The following is a 20,208-nucleotide window of genomic DNA, read 5'->3' as shown; positions in this document are numbered from 1 at the left end:
CCTATCACCCTCACCTTGACCTCTTTCCACCTATCACATTTCCAACGCCCTTCCCCCAAGTCCCTCCTCCCTACCTTTTATCTTAGCCTGCTGGGCAAACCTTCCTCATTCCTGAAGAAGGGCTTATGCCCGAAACGTCGATTCTCTTGTTCCCTAGATGCTGCCTGACCTACCCTTTTCCAGCAACACATTTTCAGTCCTTGATTATGTTGGCTGTTTTCCTGAGGCAGCCAGATGTGTAGATGGAGTTGATGGATAGCAGATTGGTTTGCATGATGGACTGGGCTGCGTTCGCGACTCTAATTTCTTGCAGTCTTGCGCAGAGCAGGTGCTGTTACAAGCAGTAATGTAATTGGATATGGTGCATCTATAAAAACTGGTAAGTGTCATTGTAGACGTGCTGAATTGGCTTAGCCTCTGAGGAAATAGAGGTGTTGGTGTGCTTTTGTGACTGTAGTGATACAGGTCACAAGGACAGATTGGTTGTTCTCATTCCTCGGAAGTTGATGCTCTTGACTATCTCCTCCATGGTACCATTGATGCAGATGAGCGTGTTCTCCCTTCCACTTCCTGAAGTCGATGACCATCTCCTTCATTTTGCTGCCATTGAGAGAGAGATGATTGTCTTCACACCATGCCACTAAGCTGGCCCTCTCAACTGCACTGTCTCGTCGTTCTTTGAGATCTGACCCAGTACGCTGGTGTCATCAAATTTGTAAATGGAATTAGAGCAGATTTTGTGTATAAGGAGTGTAGTGAAGAGTTGGATACCACAGCCTTGAGGGGCACTGGTGTTGATTATTGTGGAGGAGCTATTGCCTATCCCTACTGATTGTGGTCTAAGGGTCAGGATGCTGAGGATCCAGTTGCAGAGAGGGGAGCAGAATTCGAAGTCTCAGAATTTAAAGATGAGTTTGTATGGAATTGTGGTGTTGGAAGGCAGAGCTAAAGCCAATAAATGGGAGTCAGACTTGTGTTCTTGTTATTCATATGTTCCAGGGATGAATGTCGTGCCATGGAGATGGTATCTGCTGTTGACTATTGTGGAAGTATGCGAATTGTAGGGGATCAAGGCAATCTTAGAGGATGTAGTTGGTGTGTTGTTACTAACCTCTCGAAGCACTTCATAATGACGGATGTCAGAGCCACTGGCCAGTCGTCATTGAGGCACATCTGATTTACCTTTGGCACCAGGATGATAGTGGTCTTGAAGTAGGTGGGGACTTCACATAGTATAGAAAGGTTAAAGATGTGTGTGAATAATCCTGCTAGCTGGTCCACGCAGGAACTGAGGGCACGGCCATGAACACCATCCAAGTCAATCGCTTTGATGTGGATTCACCCACCAAAAGGCCAATCTGACATCTGCAGCAGTGACTAGGTAGAGGTACACCCAAGGCTGTCTGGACAGGTGACATGATTCCATTGACCTTCTGTTCAAAATGACAAACTGGCTCATCAGGGAGGGGTGCATTGTTGTTGGTGATTCTACTAGACATTGCTTACTGAGATACCTAGATTTCCTACTTAGGAGACCTGACTTGAATGCCTCAGACCTGGACCTCAGTAGGAAATGGGTCTCCCAATTCTTTCATGGTTTCTGGTTGGGGAGCACCTGGGTTAAGTACTTTGGTACGCAGGTCTCTACACACTTACCGATCAAATCCGTGACGGTGGTTGCCTACTTATTTAGGTTGGCCGCTGTGTTCTTGAATATGGACCAGTCTACTGATTCCAAGCAGTCAGGTAGAGGCTCATCTGTTGCATGTGCCCCTTTACTGTGACCTTCTGATCCAGGAAACCTTTGCAGTTACATTAAATTTGTTAGTAGAATTTTCTAAGTCATTTGTAAGGTGGTTTCTGTAGAGAGGAATGTTTTGAGCTTAATATGGGCTATCTCTTTGATTGCCTATCCATTCTTTGTCTCAATCCCCCTCTACTGGCTTTGTTTCTAAGTACCCTATCTGCTTGCTACCCATCTGTCCCCCAAAAAATCTATTATCTACTGGCGTGCTGTGTAAGAAATATTATGGGGGAGGCGGGGGAGAGTGTGTGACTTATCAGGGGCATGCACTGGGGTGCAGGTCTCTGGCACAGGGTTTGTGTCTCTATTGCACAGAAGGGAAGCGAGGAAAGGAGAGTGTGTTAGTCATTGGGGACTCAATAGTTAGAGGTCAAGGTTTGTTGGGAACGAAAAAGACTCATGGGTGGTGTGTTGCCTCCCATGTGCCAGGGTCTGTGATGTCTCTGATCGTATCTTTGGGGCCCTGAAGGGGGAGAGAGTGACCAGCCTCGAGTTGTCGTCCACATAGGTACCAATCTTGTAGATAGAGGAACAGGGATATAGAGCAGGATTTCAGGGAGTTCGGGTGGAAGCTGAGAGCAAGAACAAGCCGAGTTGTTTCTGGATTATTACTCGTGCCACGTGATAGTGAGGTGAAGAACAGGGAGAGATATCAGCTGAACGTGTGGCTGCAAAGATGGTGGTAGGATTTCAGGTTTATGGATAACTAGGGCTCATTCTGGGGAAGGTGGGACCTCTACAAACAGAACGGAATTCACTTGAACCAGAGGAGTACTAATACCCTGGGTGGCATGTGTGCCAGAGCTATTCAGGTAGGTTTAAACTAGATCAGCAGGAGGATGGGAATCTGAGGTGTAGTTGCAGTACACAGGAGGATGTGAGTAGGGAGGATAGGGACAGGATTTCAGTGACAGGAATGTGCGGGCAGACAGCAAGCTGGTTTGAAGTGTGTCTACTTCGCCAGGTGTATCCGAAATAAGGTAGATGAACTTGCAGTATGGATAGGTACCTGGGACTTAGAAGTTGTGGCCATTTCGGAGACATGGATAGAGCAAAGTCAGGGATGAATGTTGCAGGTTCCAGGATTTAGTGTTCTCATTAAGAACAGGGAAGGTGGTGAAAGAGGGGGAGGTGTGGCTTTGTTAGTCAAGGATGGTACAACAGTGTCAGAAAGAACATTTGACAAGGATTTGTCTACTGAGGTGGTATGGGCTGAGGTTCGAAACAGGAGAGGACAGGTCACACTGCTGGCAGTTTTTTTATATAGGCCTTCGCAGGGATGTGGAGGAGATGATTGGTAAATCGATTGTGGGCAGGAGTGAAAAGGATAGGGTGGTCATTAAGGGGGACTTTAACTTTCCCAACATTTGACTGGAAATGCTATAACTCTGGTACGTCAGATGGATCAGTTTTTGTCTAATCCGTGCAGGAAGGTTTCCTGACACAGTATGTCAAAGGGCTGACAAGAGGGGAGGCCACACTGGATCTGGTGCTTGGTAATGAACCAGGTCAGATGTTTGATTTAGTGGTAGGTGAGCACTTTGGAGAGAGTGACCATAATTCAGTTACGTTTAGTTTAGCGATGGAAAGGGATAGGTACATGCCACATAGGGTAAGGGCAATTATAATGCAATTAGGAGAGACTTAGGACAAATGGGGCAGCAAAATGCTGAGGATGGGGATAATCGAAATGCGGAGCTGGTTTAAGGAACAAATATTGCATGCCTTTGATAGGCATGTGCCTATCGGGCAGGGAGGAAGTGACAGAAAAAATGGTATCTCTTGTTAAGTGGAAGAGGGAGGCTTGTCTGGCATTGAGGCGAGATGGTTCAGATGAGGTGACAGAGGATTACAGATTAGCTAGGAAGGATTTAAAGAGTTGAGAAGTGCAAAGAGGGGACATGAGCAGTTTTCAGGTAGAATAAAGGAGAACCCTAAAACTCTCTATAGACATGTGAGTATTAAAAGGATGAGTGGACCCTGTGGAAATCAGAGAGGTGCTAAACTAATATTTATCATCTGTTTTCACTCAGGAAAAGGAGAATATTGTAGAGGAGAAGACTGAGGTATGGGCTATTAGACTTGACTGGATTGAGGTTAGTAAGGAGGAGGTCTTATCAGTTCTAGGAGTGAAAGTAGAAAATCCCCTGGGCCAGGTGGGATTTACCTGAGGATTCTCTGGAAAGCTAGGAGGGAGATGGCGAAGCCTTTGGCCTTGATCTTTGAGTCGTCATTGTCTACAGGTTTAGTGCCAGAGGACTGAAGGATTGCAAATGTTATGCCATTATTCAGGAAGGAGAGTAGAGATGACCCAGGTAATTATAGACCAGTGAGCCTTACTTCTGTTGTAGGAAAAGTTTTGGAAAGGATTTTAAGACAGAAGATTTATAATCATCTTGCAAGCAACAATTTGATTGGAAATAGTCAACATGAATTCGTCAAGGGCAGGTCGTGTCTCACAAACCTGAATTTTTTGAGAAGGTGACCAAGCCTGTGGGTGAGGGTAAGGCAGTTGACGTAGTGTACATGGACTTAAGTAAAGCCTTTAAGGCCCACATGGTAGGCTATTGGAGATGATGCGGAGGCATGGGATTGAAGGTGATCTTGCAGTTTGAATTAGAAACTAGCGAGTGGTGGTTAATGGAAAATATTCAGCCTGGAGTCCGATTACTAGTGGTGTGCCCCAGAGATGCTTTTGGGACCATGGCAGTTTGTCATTTTTATAAATGACTTAGACACAGGCATAGGTGGATGGGTTAGTAAGTTTGCAGAAGACACTAAAGTCAGTGGCATAGTGGACAGTGTGGAAGAATGTTGCAGGGAGACTTGAATAAAGTGCAGAATTGGGCTGAGATGTGGCAAATGGAGTTCAATGCAGCTAAATGTGAGGTGATGCACTTTGGGAAGAATAACAGGAAGGCAAAGTACTGGGTCAATAGAAAGATTCTTGGTAGTGTGGATGTGCAGAGGGGTCTTGTTGTTCATGTACATAGATCTCTGAAAGTTGCCACCCAGGTTGATAATGCTGTTAAGAAGGCAGTGTGTTAGGTTTCATTGGCAGAGTGAGTGAATTCCGGAGCTGGAGTGTCATGCTGCAACTGTGAAAAATGCTAGTGCGGCCTCAGTTGGAGTATTATGTGCAGTTCTGGTCGCCCCATTACAGGAAGGATGTGGCAGTATTGGAAAAGGTGCAGAGGAGATTTACCAGAATGTTGCCTGGTCTGAAGGGAAGGTCTTATGAGGAAAGGCTGAGAGACTTGGGTCTGTCCTCATTGGAAAGAAGGTGGCGAAGAGGGGATTTAATAGAGATATACAAGATGATCAGAGGATTAGATAAGGTGGACAGTGAGTCTTTTTCCTAGGATGATGACACCGGCTTGTACAAGGGGGCATAGCTGCAAATTGAGGGGAGAATAGATTTAAGACAGATGTTTGAGGCAGGTTCTTCACTCGGTAGTAATTGTGTGGAATGCCTTGTCTGCCAGTGTATTTAACTCAGCCATTTTGGGGGCATTTAAACTGTCCTTAGATAAGTATATGGGATGATGATGGGATAGCGTAAAATGATGGGCTTAGATTAGTTCACAGGTCAGCGCAACATCGAGGACAGAAGGGCCTGACCTGTACTGTATTGTTCGATGTTCTATGGTTTCCTCATGCCACTGACTTTCCAAGTTGCAATTTTTGTCAGTTCTCGAGTACAGTTCCTTTGCGCTGCTTCTGAGTTCTGAAACTGGTTTTCTTCAGTGCACCATTCTGACAGAATGACCCAGGAATTCCCCCTTGATTCATTGAGTTCAAACCATGAATCTTGACTTGAAATGCAATTTTAGTGTGAGTATGCAACAGAAACCTGTTTGCTCTAAATTGAAGCTATAACATAAATTTAGTGTCAGTGCAGATGAATTAAACACGAAGCAAAACTTTGAGTGCTATATGTAAGGTTAAAGACATTTGTGTAACTATCAATGTTTAAAATAACACTTAAATTCTGTTCTCCCCAGTTACAACCATGCAGACTTAGCGCACCTTAATTGTGAGGGACCACCAATGGAGATTCCTGCTGAAGACAAGGAAAAGAAAATTAATATTGTGTACACCTATTCAGTTACATTTAATGTAAGTAACATAAACAGCTTTGGCTTTATCTCTCCCAGTAGATGTAAGTGGTGGGAACCTGCCTCAGTAATAATGTTTACCTGGATGCAGTGTTGGTCTAACTAGAATCTACGTTCCTTGGGATCACCAGAAATCCAGAAAGATTTGTTAAATCAAATTGTTTGAAATGGGAATTGACAGTGGCTTTGCACATTTTGTTTAATTCTTTGTTGAGATGTGGGCATTTCTGGCAAGGTCTGCATTTGTTGTCCATATTCTGTTGTCCTCCACCTGTGGTTTGCGAGGGCTATTTAACAGGGCAGATGAGATTCAGCTACTGTGTTTGAAGTCTCTCACTGGGTAAGGATGTCATATTTCCTTCTGTAAAGAATAATAGTAAACCCGATGCATTTTTCTTTTTACAACACTCAGTGGGAGTCTTCATGAGCAGCGGTGTTAAGACTCCTTTTCAATGAATTTATATTCCACCAGCTGCCATGCTAGGGTTGAGCCCATGACCCAAAGCATTGCTCTCGACTGCTGGATTACTGAAACAAAAACACAAATTGCTGGAAAAAAAACTGATCTGGCAGCATTTGTGGAGAGTAGGAAGAGTCGAGGTTTGAGTCCAATGGCCTTTAGAATAATTTCTTCAGCTGTTTTTGTTTCAGATTCCCAGCATCTGCAGTTGTATTTTAGTTCTCTGGATAACGAGTTTGGTGACATTGTCATGACATGACCATCTCCCTGTCATGGCAGTTGAACTGGACTGCAGCATCAGTTGCTGTATGGTGGTTTTGGCTGCAGAGGAATTGATGCAAAGGAGCAGCCAAACCAATTTCTTCTGAAGGTTTTGAATTGGGTGAAAGGCTATCTGAGGAGAAAGTCAAACCTTTTCAAACAGATGTGATGTTCACCATGTAGTTTGAAACTTAAAACAGAATTCTTAAAGCTCTGCTTGTCCTTGATTTGAGAGATGGCTGGTATAATTTACTGCTGCTGCCTCACGTCCAAAACATTCAGCCTTCAAACTTGGAAATCTGTAATGAAGTGGTGGAGGCTGGTACAGTTGCAACAGTTAAAAGGCATCTGGATGGATGTCTGAATAGGAAGGGTTTAAAGGGATATGGGCCAAGTACTGGCAAATGGGATGAGATTAGTTTGAGTTATCTGGTTGGCATGGACGAATTGGACCAAAGGGTCTGTTTCTGTGCTGTACATGTTGATGACTCTGATATCTATATTTCTCAGTTCTATAGAATTTCAGACTTGACCTTCAATGGCTGTGCCTGTCAAGCCTTGGCAATCAGTTTAAAGGAAATTTTATGCAATGTTTCCCAGTTACTGACATAAGACCCTTTGATATTCTCAATTTTTAAGTTGTTTGTTGCACCCTTTATTAATATCAACATAATTTTGGAATCACAGAATCGTTTGGCCCATCTTGCCTGCACCAGTTTTCTGAAACAGCCAGTCAATTAAACCCACTCCCTTAATTTTTTCCCCATACCCCTGCAATTGCTTTCCTTAGATTTATTTGTCCAGTTTTCTCTTTAAAATCACTGTTAACTTTGTTTCTGCCGTCTTCATAATTTAGAATAAGTATATTGAATTTCCTCGTAACTCACTCAGGTTGCTGAGTTCACTAATGCCTGGTATTATGACAAATCGTTTCTCCACACTCAGCAAGACTGGTTGTGAACCTCAACCTGAGCTACAAATCTTTTCAAAACTCAGCAAGACCTTAACTTCCTTCCCAAAGCCCATCTAGTAATTTTTATAGCTGTATTTTTTGATGTAGGAAACAATTATAAGTATGCAATGCTGAAAGATTCCTTTGTATTTTTGCAAATAAAAAGCAGTTTTCCACATTGCCTCTAGTTGTAAGAAAATAATTGGACCTCAGTATCAAACACTGTGTTATAGGGTTTGATAATTTGTTCATGTAAATAAATTCCAATTTTGAGATTAAGTTTATTAAGGTTACTGAAGCAACAGGTGGGTCAAAATAAATGATGAATGTTAATTTAAATTGAGTAATATTTCACTGCACAGTGCTGATCCTTCCTCCGTGTGCTTATTTGCAATGCCTCAACTAATTCAGTGTTGTAATAAATACAAAACTACTATTTTGTTCTTTTATGTAGGAGGATGAGAAAATAAAGTGGGCCTCCAGATGGGATTATATTTTGGAATCCATGCCCCACACAAATATTCAGTGGTTTAGGTATGCTGTCTTTTCTTAAACTCTTAATTTGTGCATACTCACTTGCACACGCAATTTATGGGCAATCTTATTTGTAAGGTTATAATGCACAAAATTGTCATTGCACAGCTGTCTCTAAAGACTGCAGCTAAAATTCTTCAAAGCTTCTATACTGTTAGAAATACAAATGAAACAGTTTTATCCTGAAGCAGAAGAAAAGTATGATGCCTGTATGAAGTTTTACCAGGTTGCTGTTTCTTTATCCATCTCTGCAACTTAAGGCAACAATGTTACAGAAGTGTCGCCATTGATGGCGAAGCTCAGCAATTGCTGTTCAGACTGACAGCAATATTGGCAATTCATATATGTGCGTAACTATCTAAAAGTTGCCGTTGATTGTGTACTGCTCCAGATAACAAGTTTTCGGTGGAGTTCAGAATCATGGATCAAGTTAGCTGATGAGAACTTTGACTTGTATGCATGTGATCCCGTGTAAACTTTGTGTACACCTTGTTGAATGATCTATCTTGTTAGAACAATAAGGGCACAGCATACTCTGGTACAGGAATAAAGGCAGAGGGAAAACCGCTATGTTGAGTTTCAAGGGATTAAGTTGAGGCTGGATGCCCTCGACTTTAGTGCTGGGGTATTATTGGTAAGACTGAGCTAAGGGTGAGGATTGAATTGCAGTATTGTTGCCATCTCGCAGACATGGTTGAGGGAGGGACAGGATGAGCAGCACAACATTCTGGACTGTAAGATCATCAGGACAGGGGAGGGTGTAAAGCAGGAGGAGATGTTGCATTATCTGTGAAGAAGTCAGTTACTGCAGTAAGGAGGGCTGATATTCTGGAAGGGTATTCAAGTGAGAGTTTGTGGTTAAAACAAAAATGAGATAGAAACATTGCCGGGTGTGTATTATAGATGCTCCCAAACAAACGGTCAGTAGATAATAGTGAGCAGATATGGAGGCAACTCAGTTGTGTAAAAACAATAGGGTTTTATTGGGGGCGTTTAACGGATTTCAACTTCCCAAACATTAATTGGAATACTCATACTTTAAGGGGTTTAGCAGGAGCAGATTTCTTGAAATATATATGGGTCAAAATGTCAATGGTCCAACAATGAATGGCACAATGGGTGTACTTTTGGGGAGTGAAGCTGATTGTGTTTGAGGTGGCAGTCAGGGAGTATTTTGGTGATAGTGACCACAGTGCTGCACATTTTGCATGTATTATGAAAAAGGAGAAAGAATGTCTGCAAGCAAGTCAGGATCTGGCTAAAGAGAGGATTAAGATGGTGGCACAGTAAAAGACACTTGAGCCTGAGCTCCTCTGCTCGCTAGCTCCTTTTCCTTGTTCCTTCTCGCTGCAGTTTTCCTATGCCACTTACTGTTAATTTAAAGTACCCTGAGTGGAGGGAATGGAGAAGAGAGAGTCGAGACCAACCCAGTGAGGGAGACACTGGAGGGACTGAGTCCCAGAAGCAAACTGTGGCTGGAATGGCAGAGTGTGTTGCCCAGAGCGAAAGCAGAACTTAGGTCAGGTCTCAGTGTGTCATGCCAGGAGCGGGAGCAGAGAGAGTGGGCCAAGTCCTGGACGAAGTCTCATGTTCTGAAGCCCAGTAAGCACGGACTTGATGAAAAAGGGCCATAACTTGAGTACTTTGAAGATGCTTTTTATTCTGGATTTCTAAACTCTGCACTCCCATGCTAGTCAGTTCTTTAACATTTGAATTCTATACCAATGCTTAAAGTATCTCCACCTAGGTACCCTGTAAAGATAGCACCGAGACGACATTACAAATTTTTTGTTACTCTCGTTCAAGTGCATGTGATAAAGGGTGTTCTAAATCTTCTAATTCTAAGTAGACTGGGTGCAGCTGGCCGAGAAATCTACAGCAGTGTAGTTGGGAATATTCAAAAAGGAAAAGGATGGGAAAGGATTAGAAGGCTGTGGGCCAAGTGCAGGGAAATAGGGGGAGTGTCGACAGGCAGCTTGGTCGGCATGGGCCAGTTTGGGCCCAGTGGCCTGTCTCCATGCTGTAGGATTCCGAATCTGTGAAAAGGTGAGAGTGTAGGTCTAACATGTTCACCATTTGGGGTGAAATGGAGTGGTAACAAGCCCAGAAAACCCTAGACTTCTAGCAAAATTCAGGACTGGGTAAGTGTGAAAAGAGATGCTTTCACTGGGTTAAAAGAGAAAAAAATCAAGAGGCTAGCGTGGACTACAGGAAATGCAGGGGGCAAACTTAAAAGCAACTCGGAGAGCCAAGAGGGGTCATGGAAAAACACTGGTGAGTAAAGTTAGGGAGAATTCCAAAACATTCTATAGGGGGAAGAGGATAACCATCTAAAGAATAGAGCCCATTAGGGACCAAGGTGCCAATATGTACATGGAGCTGGAGGACGTTGGCAGACTGTTAAATGATTTCTTCGAGGCTGTCTTCACTTTGTAGGTCCAGAATACAGCAAGAGGGGCGACTGTAGATCTTGAGCAGTTTGACATAGGAAGTGAGGATATATTGGAGATTCTTGTAGGTTTCAAGTGGACAAACCCCAGGTCAGGGTGAGGTGTATCCCAGGTTGCTATGGGTGATGGAGGAAATTACAAGGAGTTCTGACCCAAATTTTTAGTTGTGAAATTTTAAGGGTCAACTAGCACCACTAGGTTAACCACTCAACTTCAACAGGATGCACTTGGCAACACTGCAGTGAGATTGTGAAACTGACTCCAGAAACAATATGGGGTGTGACCCTGCATCCCCTCAACTGTGATACAGTAACGCTATTTTGAGGTGTAAGCATACTGATGGAGGAAGAGGAGAGCTTGTTGCACAGTTAGTGAGTATCTTCAGGAGGCCAGGTAAACCAGGCATTGGCCACTTTGATTGTCACTACATTGCCAGTGGGATAAACAGCTTGTGGAGTTTCCAGGAGCATAAAGAAACTGCAGTTTTGCCATGTGTACCCAGTTGAGTGGTTCACCTCGTGCTGGTTGACTCTTCACACTGAAACCTCAAGGTGAACCCAGTATTCTGTGCTGCACAATGATCTGCACAATAACATGCTCCAAACTGTTTGGCTTCATCTGAGGAGATTGCTCCTTGTCTGTTTGGAACAGAATAGATTTAAGTAAAAATCGAAAGAACTGTGGATGCTGTTTATTAGAAACAAACAAATTGTTGGAAAAGCTTAGACGGTCTGGCAGTATCTGTGAAGAGAAATCCGAATTAGCTTCCTCAGCACAGGAAAGAAGGTTCTCATGAAAGAATTTAAACAGTTAGGACCTAAATCAAAAAGCAGAACCCCCAAGCTGATAGTCTCAGGATTACTACCTGAACCAAGGGAGCACAAACGTGAGTAAATCAAGTCAAGGAGTTCAATGCGTAGCTTAGAGATTGGTGTGAATGTGCTCAGTGACAAAACATCCACTATGCTCTTGGTTAGAGCATTTCAAGATTCACAACCCTTCAAGTGAAGAATTTTCTCTCAATCCCAGTAGTTGACCCCTCAACCTGAGGGTGTGCTACTGTTTGAGTCCCCACTTAATGAAAACAGCCTCCACACCTAAACTGATATGCAGCAATCTTTGTTTTAACTGGCATCTAATGAACCAGCACTTTTGATAAACCAGTAAAAATTATATTCCTGAAATCTTGGCGGTTTACTGTATTATTGCAATTTCCATGATCACCAAGTTGATGGTGTGACTGAGAAGACGCTGCTGCATTAAGCTTTATTTAAAAATCGCACACCAGGTTATAGTCTAACAAGTTTATTTGGAAGTACTAGCTTTTGGAGCCCACTCCTTCAGGTAGCTGTGGAGTAGGACCATAAGACACATCTTAGAGCATAAGATTAGTGTCTTGCAACTGAAACAATATATTGAACAAACCTAGACTGCTGTAAAGTTTTCAATTTTTCAGAATGGATTGCAGGTTTTGGTTCATTTAAAATAAAGTTATGATCCTGCTCGACAGCTATCTGATGAAGGAGCAGTGCTCCGAAAGCTAATACTTCCAAATAAACCTGTTGTCAAAAATCTGGTCTTGTGATTTTTAACTTTATCCACCCCAGTCCAACACTGGCACTTCCACATCATCAGTATTAAGCTTTATTGAAGTAATTTATGCTGTGAATCAGATATACGAGCATAACCCCCTGCATTACTTTTCTGTTACTACTCTTAAGATTAGATCTGCGTGTTTTTACTTTGATTATGTGGAACTCTTGATCAACTGATGCAGCCTTGGTTCCAAAGGTACCAGTTCATAAGAAGTTTGCTGTACTTTGTTCATTATATCCTTGAAACAGTGCAGTGTGCAGAAGTCTGGCCATCTTATTTATGACTAGTTAAGAGTTCATAGATGTTGATATTTCCCTTTTCTTTCTCAGTATTATGAATTCCCTTGTGATTGTCCTGTTCTTATCTGGGATGGTGGCAATGATTATGCTTCGGACCCTTCATAAGGATATTGCGCGATACAATCAGATTGACTCTGCGGTAAGTCCCATTGTTGGGTTTGTCTTCAAATGGAAGTCATACTATTTACAAATTTGATGCAGTTGTGTATCTCTTTCACAACTGAGGTATGGAATCCTTCCAATACCTACAATAACTTTGCTTTGTTTAATTTGTTCAGTACGTAATACCCTTTTTTAATCACCCTGGATCACTCAAGATTCACTTTTTCTCTCTGCAGATATGAAGCTTGAGTTGTTCTTAATGTTCATGATTTCTTGTCACGTTGAAATATGCAGTATTGCATGCTCTGTCTTTTGTGGTGAAAATTTATAATGTGTTCTTAGTATTTAGATTCTAAAGTAGAAATAGATACGTTTTTGGTTTGTGTGCTTCAAGGATAGTTGCCTTGAAAAGAGATGGTGAATTCCTGATGAAGGGCTTTTGTCCGAAACTTTGACTTTCCTGCTCCTTGATGCTGCCTGACCTGCTGTGCTTTTCCACTACCACTCTAATCTAGGCCTTGAAAAGAGAGTCAGCAAGTCTGTTGGTGAGATAATAAAGGGAAGTGATGGCCTTTTGGTATTTTCTTACATTATTAATCCAGTAATCCTGGTAATGTTCTATAAACCTGGGGTTTGAATCCTGCCATGGCAGATGGTGGAATTTGAATTGAATTAGTGGGTTTTGAGAAGATTTGTAGCTCAGGTTGAGATTTTGATGTAGGTTTGCTCGCTGAGCTGGAAGATTCATTTTCATATGTTTCGTCACCCTACTGGATAACATTTTTAGTGAGTGTCTGGATGAAACACTGGAGGTGTAGCCTGCTTTCTATTTGTGTTTGGGTTTGTGATGCCATTTCCTTTGGCGACGTCATTTCCTGTTCTTTTTCTCAGGTGGTGGTAAATGGGATCCAAGACACTGTTGATAGAATTCCGCTTGGAATGCCACGCTTCTAGGAATTCTCGCGCGTGTCTCTGTTTGGCTCGTCCTAGGATGGACGTATTGTCCTTCCGCATCCATATGTGAGGGTGGGTCATGTGGTTTTGTGGCTAGTTGATGTTCATGTACATGATAATCTAATGGTAACCGTGAAACCATTGCCCAATATCAGAATAACCCATCTGGATCATTCATGTCCTTTTAGGGAAGGCAATTACCATCTTACCTGGTCTGGCCAACCTGTTAACTTCAGTGTCTCACTAGAATTGGCTGTTAACTGCCCTCTGGGCAATTAAGGATGGGTATGAAATGCTGGCCTGGTCGGTATCACCCACACCTAATAGACAATAGGTGCAGGAGTAGGCCATTCTGCCCTTCGAGCCTGCACCATCATTCAATATGATCATGGCTGATCATCCTTAATCAGTATCCTGTTCCTGCCTTATCTCCATAACCCTTGATTCCACTATCCTTGAGAGCTCTATCCAACTCTTTCTTAAATGAATCCAGAGACTGGGCCTCCACTGCCCTCTGGGACAGAGCATTCCACACAGCCACCACTCTCTGGGTGAAGAAGTTTCTCCTCATCTCTGTCCGAAATGGTCTACCCCGTATTTTTAAGCTGTGTCCTCTGGTTTGGCATTCACCCATCAGCGGAAACCTGTTTCCTGCCTCCAGAGTGTCCAATCCTTTACTAATCTTATGTCTCAATCAGATTCCCTCTCAACCTTCTAAACTCAAAGGTATACAAGCCCATTTGCTCCAGTCTTTCAGCGTAAGGTAGTCCCGCCTTTCCAGGAATTGATCTCGTGAACCTATGCTGCACTTCCTCAATAGCCAGAATGTCTTTGCTCAAATTTGGAGACCAGAACTGCGCACAGTACTCCAGGTGTGGAACCTTGTGAAATAACTTGCTGTTCTTGGTTGACTTCAGAATTTTGTCATCTACAGAAAGATTGACAGCCAGAGTAGAGTTGAGAAGAAAAGATAACAGGGAGGCTGTTTAACTTTTGGCCACCTCACAGCTGACAGAGCGAGCAAGATTTCTTTATCTGTTTCACCAGGTTTAATCTCCCATAGTTGAAGTCAGAGGAAAATTGGTGAATTAGTCTGTCTACGTGCGATTTGATGTTAATTAAGTGTGAATGTGCAGCAAGTCACTGAGAGAAAATGCTTGTGACCTTGTCAGTTTAGCCCTACCAACCCTGCAGTGTCCACTTTAGTAACATTTGGGGGCTAATGCCAAAGTACTCATTGAATCATACATTACAGACAGTCCTGGACACCACCACCATCCCTGGATATGTCCTGTCCCACTGGTATACAGTGTGATGCAGTTGGGAAAGAGTTGCCCTTGGAGTCCTCCACTTGGACTCCAGACCCCTGAAGTCTCATTGCTTCAGGTTAAACATGAGCAAGGCAACCTCCTGATTACCACTTCCTTGGTTGATGAGTTGATATTCCTCTGTGTTGAGCAACGCTTGGAGGAAGCACTGAGGATGGCAAGGACACAAAATGTACTGTGTGTGGGATTTCACTGCCCACCACCAAGAGTGGCTCAGCAGTAATATTATTGATTGAACTGGTTAGGTCCTAAAGGACGTAGCTGCTAGTCTGAGTCTGGCCAACTGATGAGGGAACCAGCAAGAGGGAAGAACAGACTTGCCCTCATCCTGATCAGCCTGTGGCTGTAGATGCGTCTGCCCACGTCAGTATTGGCAAGAGTGACCACTGCACAGTTCTTGTGGAGACAAAGCCCCGTGTTCACATTGAGAATAACCTCCATGTTGTGTGGCACTCTCATTGTGCTCACTGGGACAGACTTTGATCAGATATACAACTCCAGACTGGGCATTCATGAGATACTGTGGGCAATCAACAGCAGCAGAATTGTACTCCGCAACCTGTAACCTCATGACCTGGTATATTCCACTCAACCATTACCAACAAGCCAGGAGATCTGCAGACCTCACTTTCTCCAGCCAGGAGATCAACCCTAGTTCAATAGAGAGTGCAGGAGGGCATGCCAGGAGCAGCACCAAGATGGTGTCAACCTGGTGAAGCTACAAAATAGGACTATTTGTGTGCCAAACAGCATAAGGCACAAGTGTTAGTGCAAAGTGATCCCACTAACAGCGACTCTGGTCTAAGCTCTGCAGTCCTGCCACATCCAATTGTGAGTAGTGGTGGACAATTAAAGTCACCAGAGGAGGATGCTTCACAAATATCCCCATCTTCAATAATAGAACAGCCCAAACATCACTGCAAAAGATAAGTGTTGAGTGAATGATCCATCTTGGCCTCTTTCAGTAGTCCCCAGCATTACAGAAACCAGTCTTCAACCATTTCAATTCACTTCACATGATATCAAGAAACGGCTGGAGATGCTGGATATTGCAAAGTCTGTGGGCCCTGACAACTTTCTGGCAATATTACTCAAGTCTACTCCTGAACTTGCTCCTTCCCTGCCCAAGATGTTCCAGTGTAGTTACAACATGCCCAGGTATGACCCGTATGTAAAAAGCAGGACAAATCCAACCCGGTCAGTTACCACCCCATCAGTCTACTCTTGATCATCAGTAAAGTAACGAAGGTGTCATCAATAGTTTAGGTTCTGCAGACCATTTGCCACCTGACTTCACAACAGCCTTGGTTCAGATATGGATAAGAGGGCTGAATTCCAGAGGGGGAGGGAAGAGGAGAGTGACAGCCCTTGACATCAAGGCTGCATTTGACTGAGTGTGGCATCAAGGAGCTCTAGCAAAACTGGAATCAGAGTATCAGGGGGCACACTCTGTTTGGAGTCATACCTGATACACAGGAAGATGGTTTTTGGAAGTCTTGAATCTATGGAATTCGCTAACCCAAGGTATGTTGGATGGTGGACATTGAGTAAACTGAAGGAAGAGATGAACTGGTTTTGAATTAGTATGGGTTGAAGAGTTATTCAGAGCAGGTAGGAAAGTGGAGTTGAGGCAGAGGTGAAATCAGCCATGGGGGAGTTGAATGGTGGAGCAGGCTTGAGGGGCTGAGTTGCTTACTTCTGCTCCTACTTACGTTTGTGAAGTTCTTGGAACCCAAGTTTGCCACTGTCTAATATGTTGCTATCTCTTGGTAAGGCTGTACATTGGGCCTTGACTGTGCTTTCCCACTTAATCCTTTCACTAGGTTAACTTGTCTAATGGACATTTTATTTATTATGTCTATTAATAACTTACTTTCAACCTATTCAGTGCAGCTCAGAGTGCAATTAAAGTCCAAATAAGATTTACACTAAAGTTGTAGGAGGGGTTTTGGGCCAAACCAGAGTCCACCATATGGCCATCTTCATGGTCTTCTACTTTGCTATAGTCAGAGCAGTTACTCTGTAATTGGTTCAGAATGGAAGTGTCTTTGCAGCAGTTGGTTATACAAAACATTGTCATATTTGTGAACTAGTGAGTTTTCTTTGTGCTTTTCTCTCTCTTGGTAATGTTTAACTATCTTTCTGCACAGGAAGATGCTCAGGAAGAATTTGGTTGGAAGCTGGTGCATGGCGATGTTTTTCGGCCTCCGAGGAAGGGAATGCTTTTATCTGTTTTCCTTGGTCAAGGAACACAAATCTTCATAATGATGTTTATCACTCTTTGTAAGTATTATGTTACAAAACTGAGTTGAATAATTTTGGTTTATCATTTTATCGTATTGTTTCTGGGCTAGTTTCTGAAAATAGTAATACAGTTTGCACACAGCCAGTATCTTTGGCCTGGTATCTGTGTAGCTCTGAGCAGTAAAATGTAGTTAAACTCCAGGTGACCAAGGCAAGGTATGAGACAGTTGTTCAAATGTTTTTCAGCAGTGGGAGGCAAGCAAGCAAGTTGGTTAGAGGTAGCTGAAAGCAGGAAGAGCCAGTGCACAGGTGGGACTCTTGGTTGTGGAGTTTGAGTATTTCCGGAGGGGTCGAAGAATAATGCAAGTGACTGGTAGCTAGAACAGCATAGTTTTTTTTTTAATGCGGAAGATAGTGAGGGGAAGATATGTGGATGTTGAGCCCAAGGAGAGAGAAGAACAGTTGGACAAACAAAGTTGTGGATAGGGGGTGAGATTGGCGGAGGTGTGGACCAGGGGCTTGGTGGTGGAGGGGTGGGAATCGGGAGTGGAAGCTGAAGTCTGACATGGGAGATGAGGGGAATGGGTGTCTGGTGGTGGCATTCTGTTGGAGTTGGTGGAAATGGCAGCTAATGATTCTTTGGATGTGGATTCTGGTGGGATGGTACATGAGGACAAGGGGGTCTTTTATTGCTGTTGTGGGAGGGAAGAGAGGGGGTGAGGGCTGAAGTGCAGGAGATAGTCTGACCCAGCTGAGGACTGTGTCAACTCTGAAGGAAACACGTTGTCTTTAGCTTAGCCAACCTCCACCTACACCAATGTAGGCTGACCACAAACTGGCCTCTGAAATGATTGATTAAAATTAAAAACCGGGAGCGGAAGTAGACTTTTCAGCCCTTCGAGCTTGCTCCAGCATTCAGTTTGATAGTTACTGACCTTCTGTCTCAATGCCACATCCCTGCTTTTCCCCATTCCTTTCAGTACCTTCAATTTCTAAAAATCTACCTATCTCTTTCTTGAATAGATTCAATGATTTGGCCTCCATTGCTTTTTTTTTGTGGTAACAAATTTGACAGGTTCACTATCCTTTGGGTGGAAGCATATTTTCTCATCTGTCCTTCGTGGCCTACCCTGAATCAGAAGACTCTGACCTCTGACCTCTGCGTTCTGTACTCCCAGCCAGGGAAAACATTGGCTCTGCACCTTGTCCGTCCAGTCCTGTTAGAAATTTATTTAAGACCACCTCGTAACCACTCATGAATACAGGCCCAGTTAAACCAGTATCTCCTCCTATGACAATCCTGTCATCCTTGATACTAGCCTAGTGAACCTCTGCTGCGCACTCTCTATGGCAAGTGTATCTTTTTTTGGACATTGAGACCAACGCTGCATGCAGTATTATGGGCGTGGTCTTACCAAGACCCTGTGTAACAATAGTGAGACATCACTTCTGAACTCCAATTGTCTTGGCATGAACGCTAACGTACTAATTGCTTGCTGCACCTATCTGTCTGCTTTCATTTACTGGTGTGCAAAGGCACACAGATCATTTTGTACGTCGACACTTCCTAATACTTAGCATTTTAATAATACTTTTTCTGTTTTTTTTCCACACTGCACCATATAACTTCACATTTCGCCATGTACTTATATATGTATTTGCCCACTTACTCAACTTATTTGAATCACTGAAGTCAGGTTGCATGCACTCCACCACTCTGAAACCCACCCAGTTTTGTGGTTAGCAAACTTGGAAATGTTGCATTTGATTCTTTCAGCCGGGGCCCAAGCAGTAATCCTCGCAGTGCTCCGCTCATCACTGCCTTCCACTGCGGGGGAAAGACTAATTTATTGCCACATTTTCTTCTGTCAACCAATTGTCAATCCATGCAATATACTGCCTCCTATCCGATGTTACAAGGTTGCCCACTAACCTTTTTTTTGGAATCTAATATCAAAAGCCTTCTGAAAATCCAAATGCACCACATTCACTTTTTTTTTCAGGTCATGTCACAATATTAGCTGAAACTTTATTGCTGGAACAGCACAGCAGGTCAGGCAGCATCCAGGGAACAGGAGATTCGACGTTTCGGGCACAGGCCCTTCTTCAGGCCCTCCTTTCCTGAAGAAGGGCCTGTGCCCGAAACGTCGAATCTCCTGTTCCCTGGATGCTGCCTGACCTGCTGTGCTGTTCCAGCAATAAAGTTTCAACTTTGATCTCCAGCATCTGCAGACCTCACTTTCTCCTCACAATATTAGCTGTCAGCTGGTTGTATTCTCAAGGAGAGCATTGTGCTGTGGACATCAGGATGTTCAATTTGTGTTAACACAAGAAGATGCTTGAGCTGTTTGTCTCAAAAATAATGGACTTTTGTGAAGTACAAGTTTATAGTTTGAAGGTCAGCTTGGGGTTAGTTTCAGTGATAAATTGCTTTTAGAATCCTAGGAATGGAGGCCTACAAATTTTTGTAACTGCTATTGTCAGTCAGACTTGTGCTTTCGTGGAAATTAAGAACAAACATGCTCGAAGAAACACGAGTTGATTATTGATTCAGACAGAAGTTAATTTTACAGATGGAATTCTTAGTCGAAACACAAGTATTATCAGAAGGATGTTATGAAACTTGAAAGGGTTCAGAAAAGATTTACAAGGATATTGCCAGGGTTGGAGGGTTTGAACTATAGGGAGAGGCTGAATAGGCTGGGGCTGTTTTCCCTGTAGCGTCAGAGGCTGAGGGGTGACCTTATAGCAGTTTATAAAATCATGAGGGGCATGGATAGGGTAAACAGACATGGTCTTTTCCCTGGGGTGGGAGAGTCGAGAGGGCAAAGATATAATAGGGACCTAAGGGGCACATTTTTCTCTCACAGGGTAGTGAGTGTATGCAATGAGCTGCCAGAGGAAGTGGTGAAGGCTAGTACAATTACAACATTTAAAAGGCATCTGGATGGGTATATGAATAGGAAGGGTGTTCAGGGATATGGGCTGGGTGCTGGCAGGTGGGGCGAGATTAGGTTAGGATGACTGGTTGGAATGGATGAGTTGGACCGAGAGGTCTGTTTCTGTGCTGCACATCTCTGACTCTTATGTTCCAGCATTAACTCTC

General features: G+C 43.3%; 1 protein-coding gene across 1 annotated transcript in view; it reads left to right on the top strand.

The window, feature by feature from the left end:
• Positions 1-20,208, top strand: part of LOC122557447 (transmembrane 9 superfamily member 2-like) — a 126,738-nt gene that overhangs the window by 64,697 nt on the left and 41,833 nt on the right. Inside the window, exons 7-10 of the mRNA XM_043705203.1 lie at positions 5,809-5,923; positions 8,050-8,129; positions 12,505-12,613; positions 17,009-17,141. Of these exons, the coding sequence (XP_043561138.1) occupies positions 5,809-5,923; positions 8,050-8,129; positions 12,505-12,613; positions 17,009-17,141 (437 nt within the window). The remainder of the gene's footprint in view (positions 1-5,808; positions 5,924-8,049; positions 8,130-12,504; positions 12,614-17,008; positions 17,142-20,208) is intronic.

The sequence above is a fragment of the Chiloscyllium plagiosum genome, chromosome 15 (assembly GCF_004010195.1).
Source record: "Chiloscyllium plagiosum isolate BGI_BamShark_2017 chromosome 15, ASM401019v2, whole genome shotgun sequence".
NCBI lineage: Eukaryota > Metazoa > Chordata > Chondrichthyes > Orectolobiformes > Hemiscylliidae > Chiloscyllium > Chiloscyllium plagiosum.
Note: the sequence above shows the minus strand (reverse complement) of the source record. Positions and strands in the feature narration are given on the sequence as shown.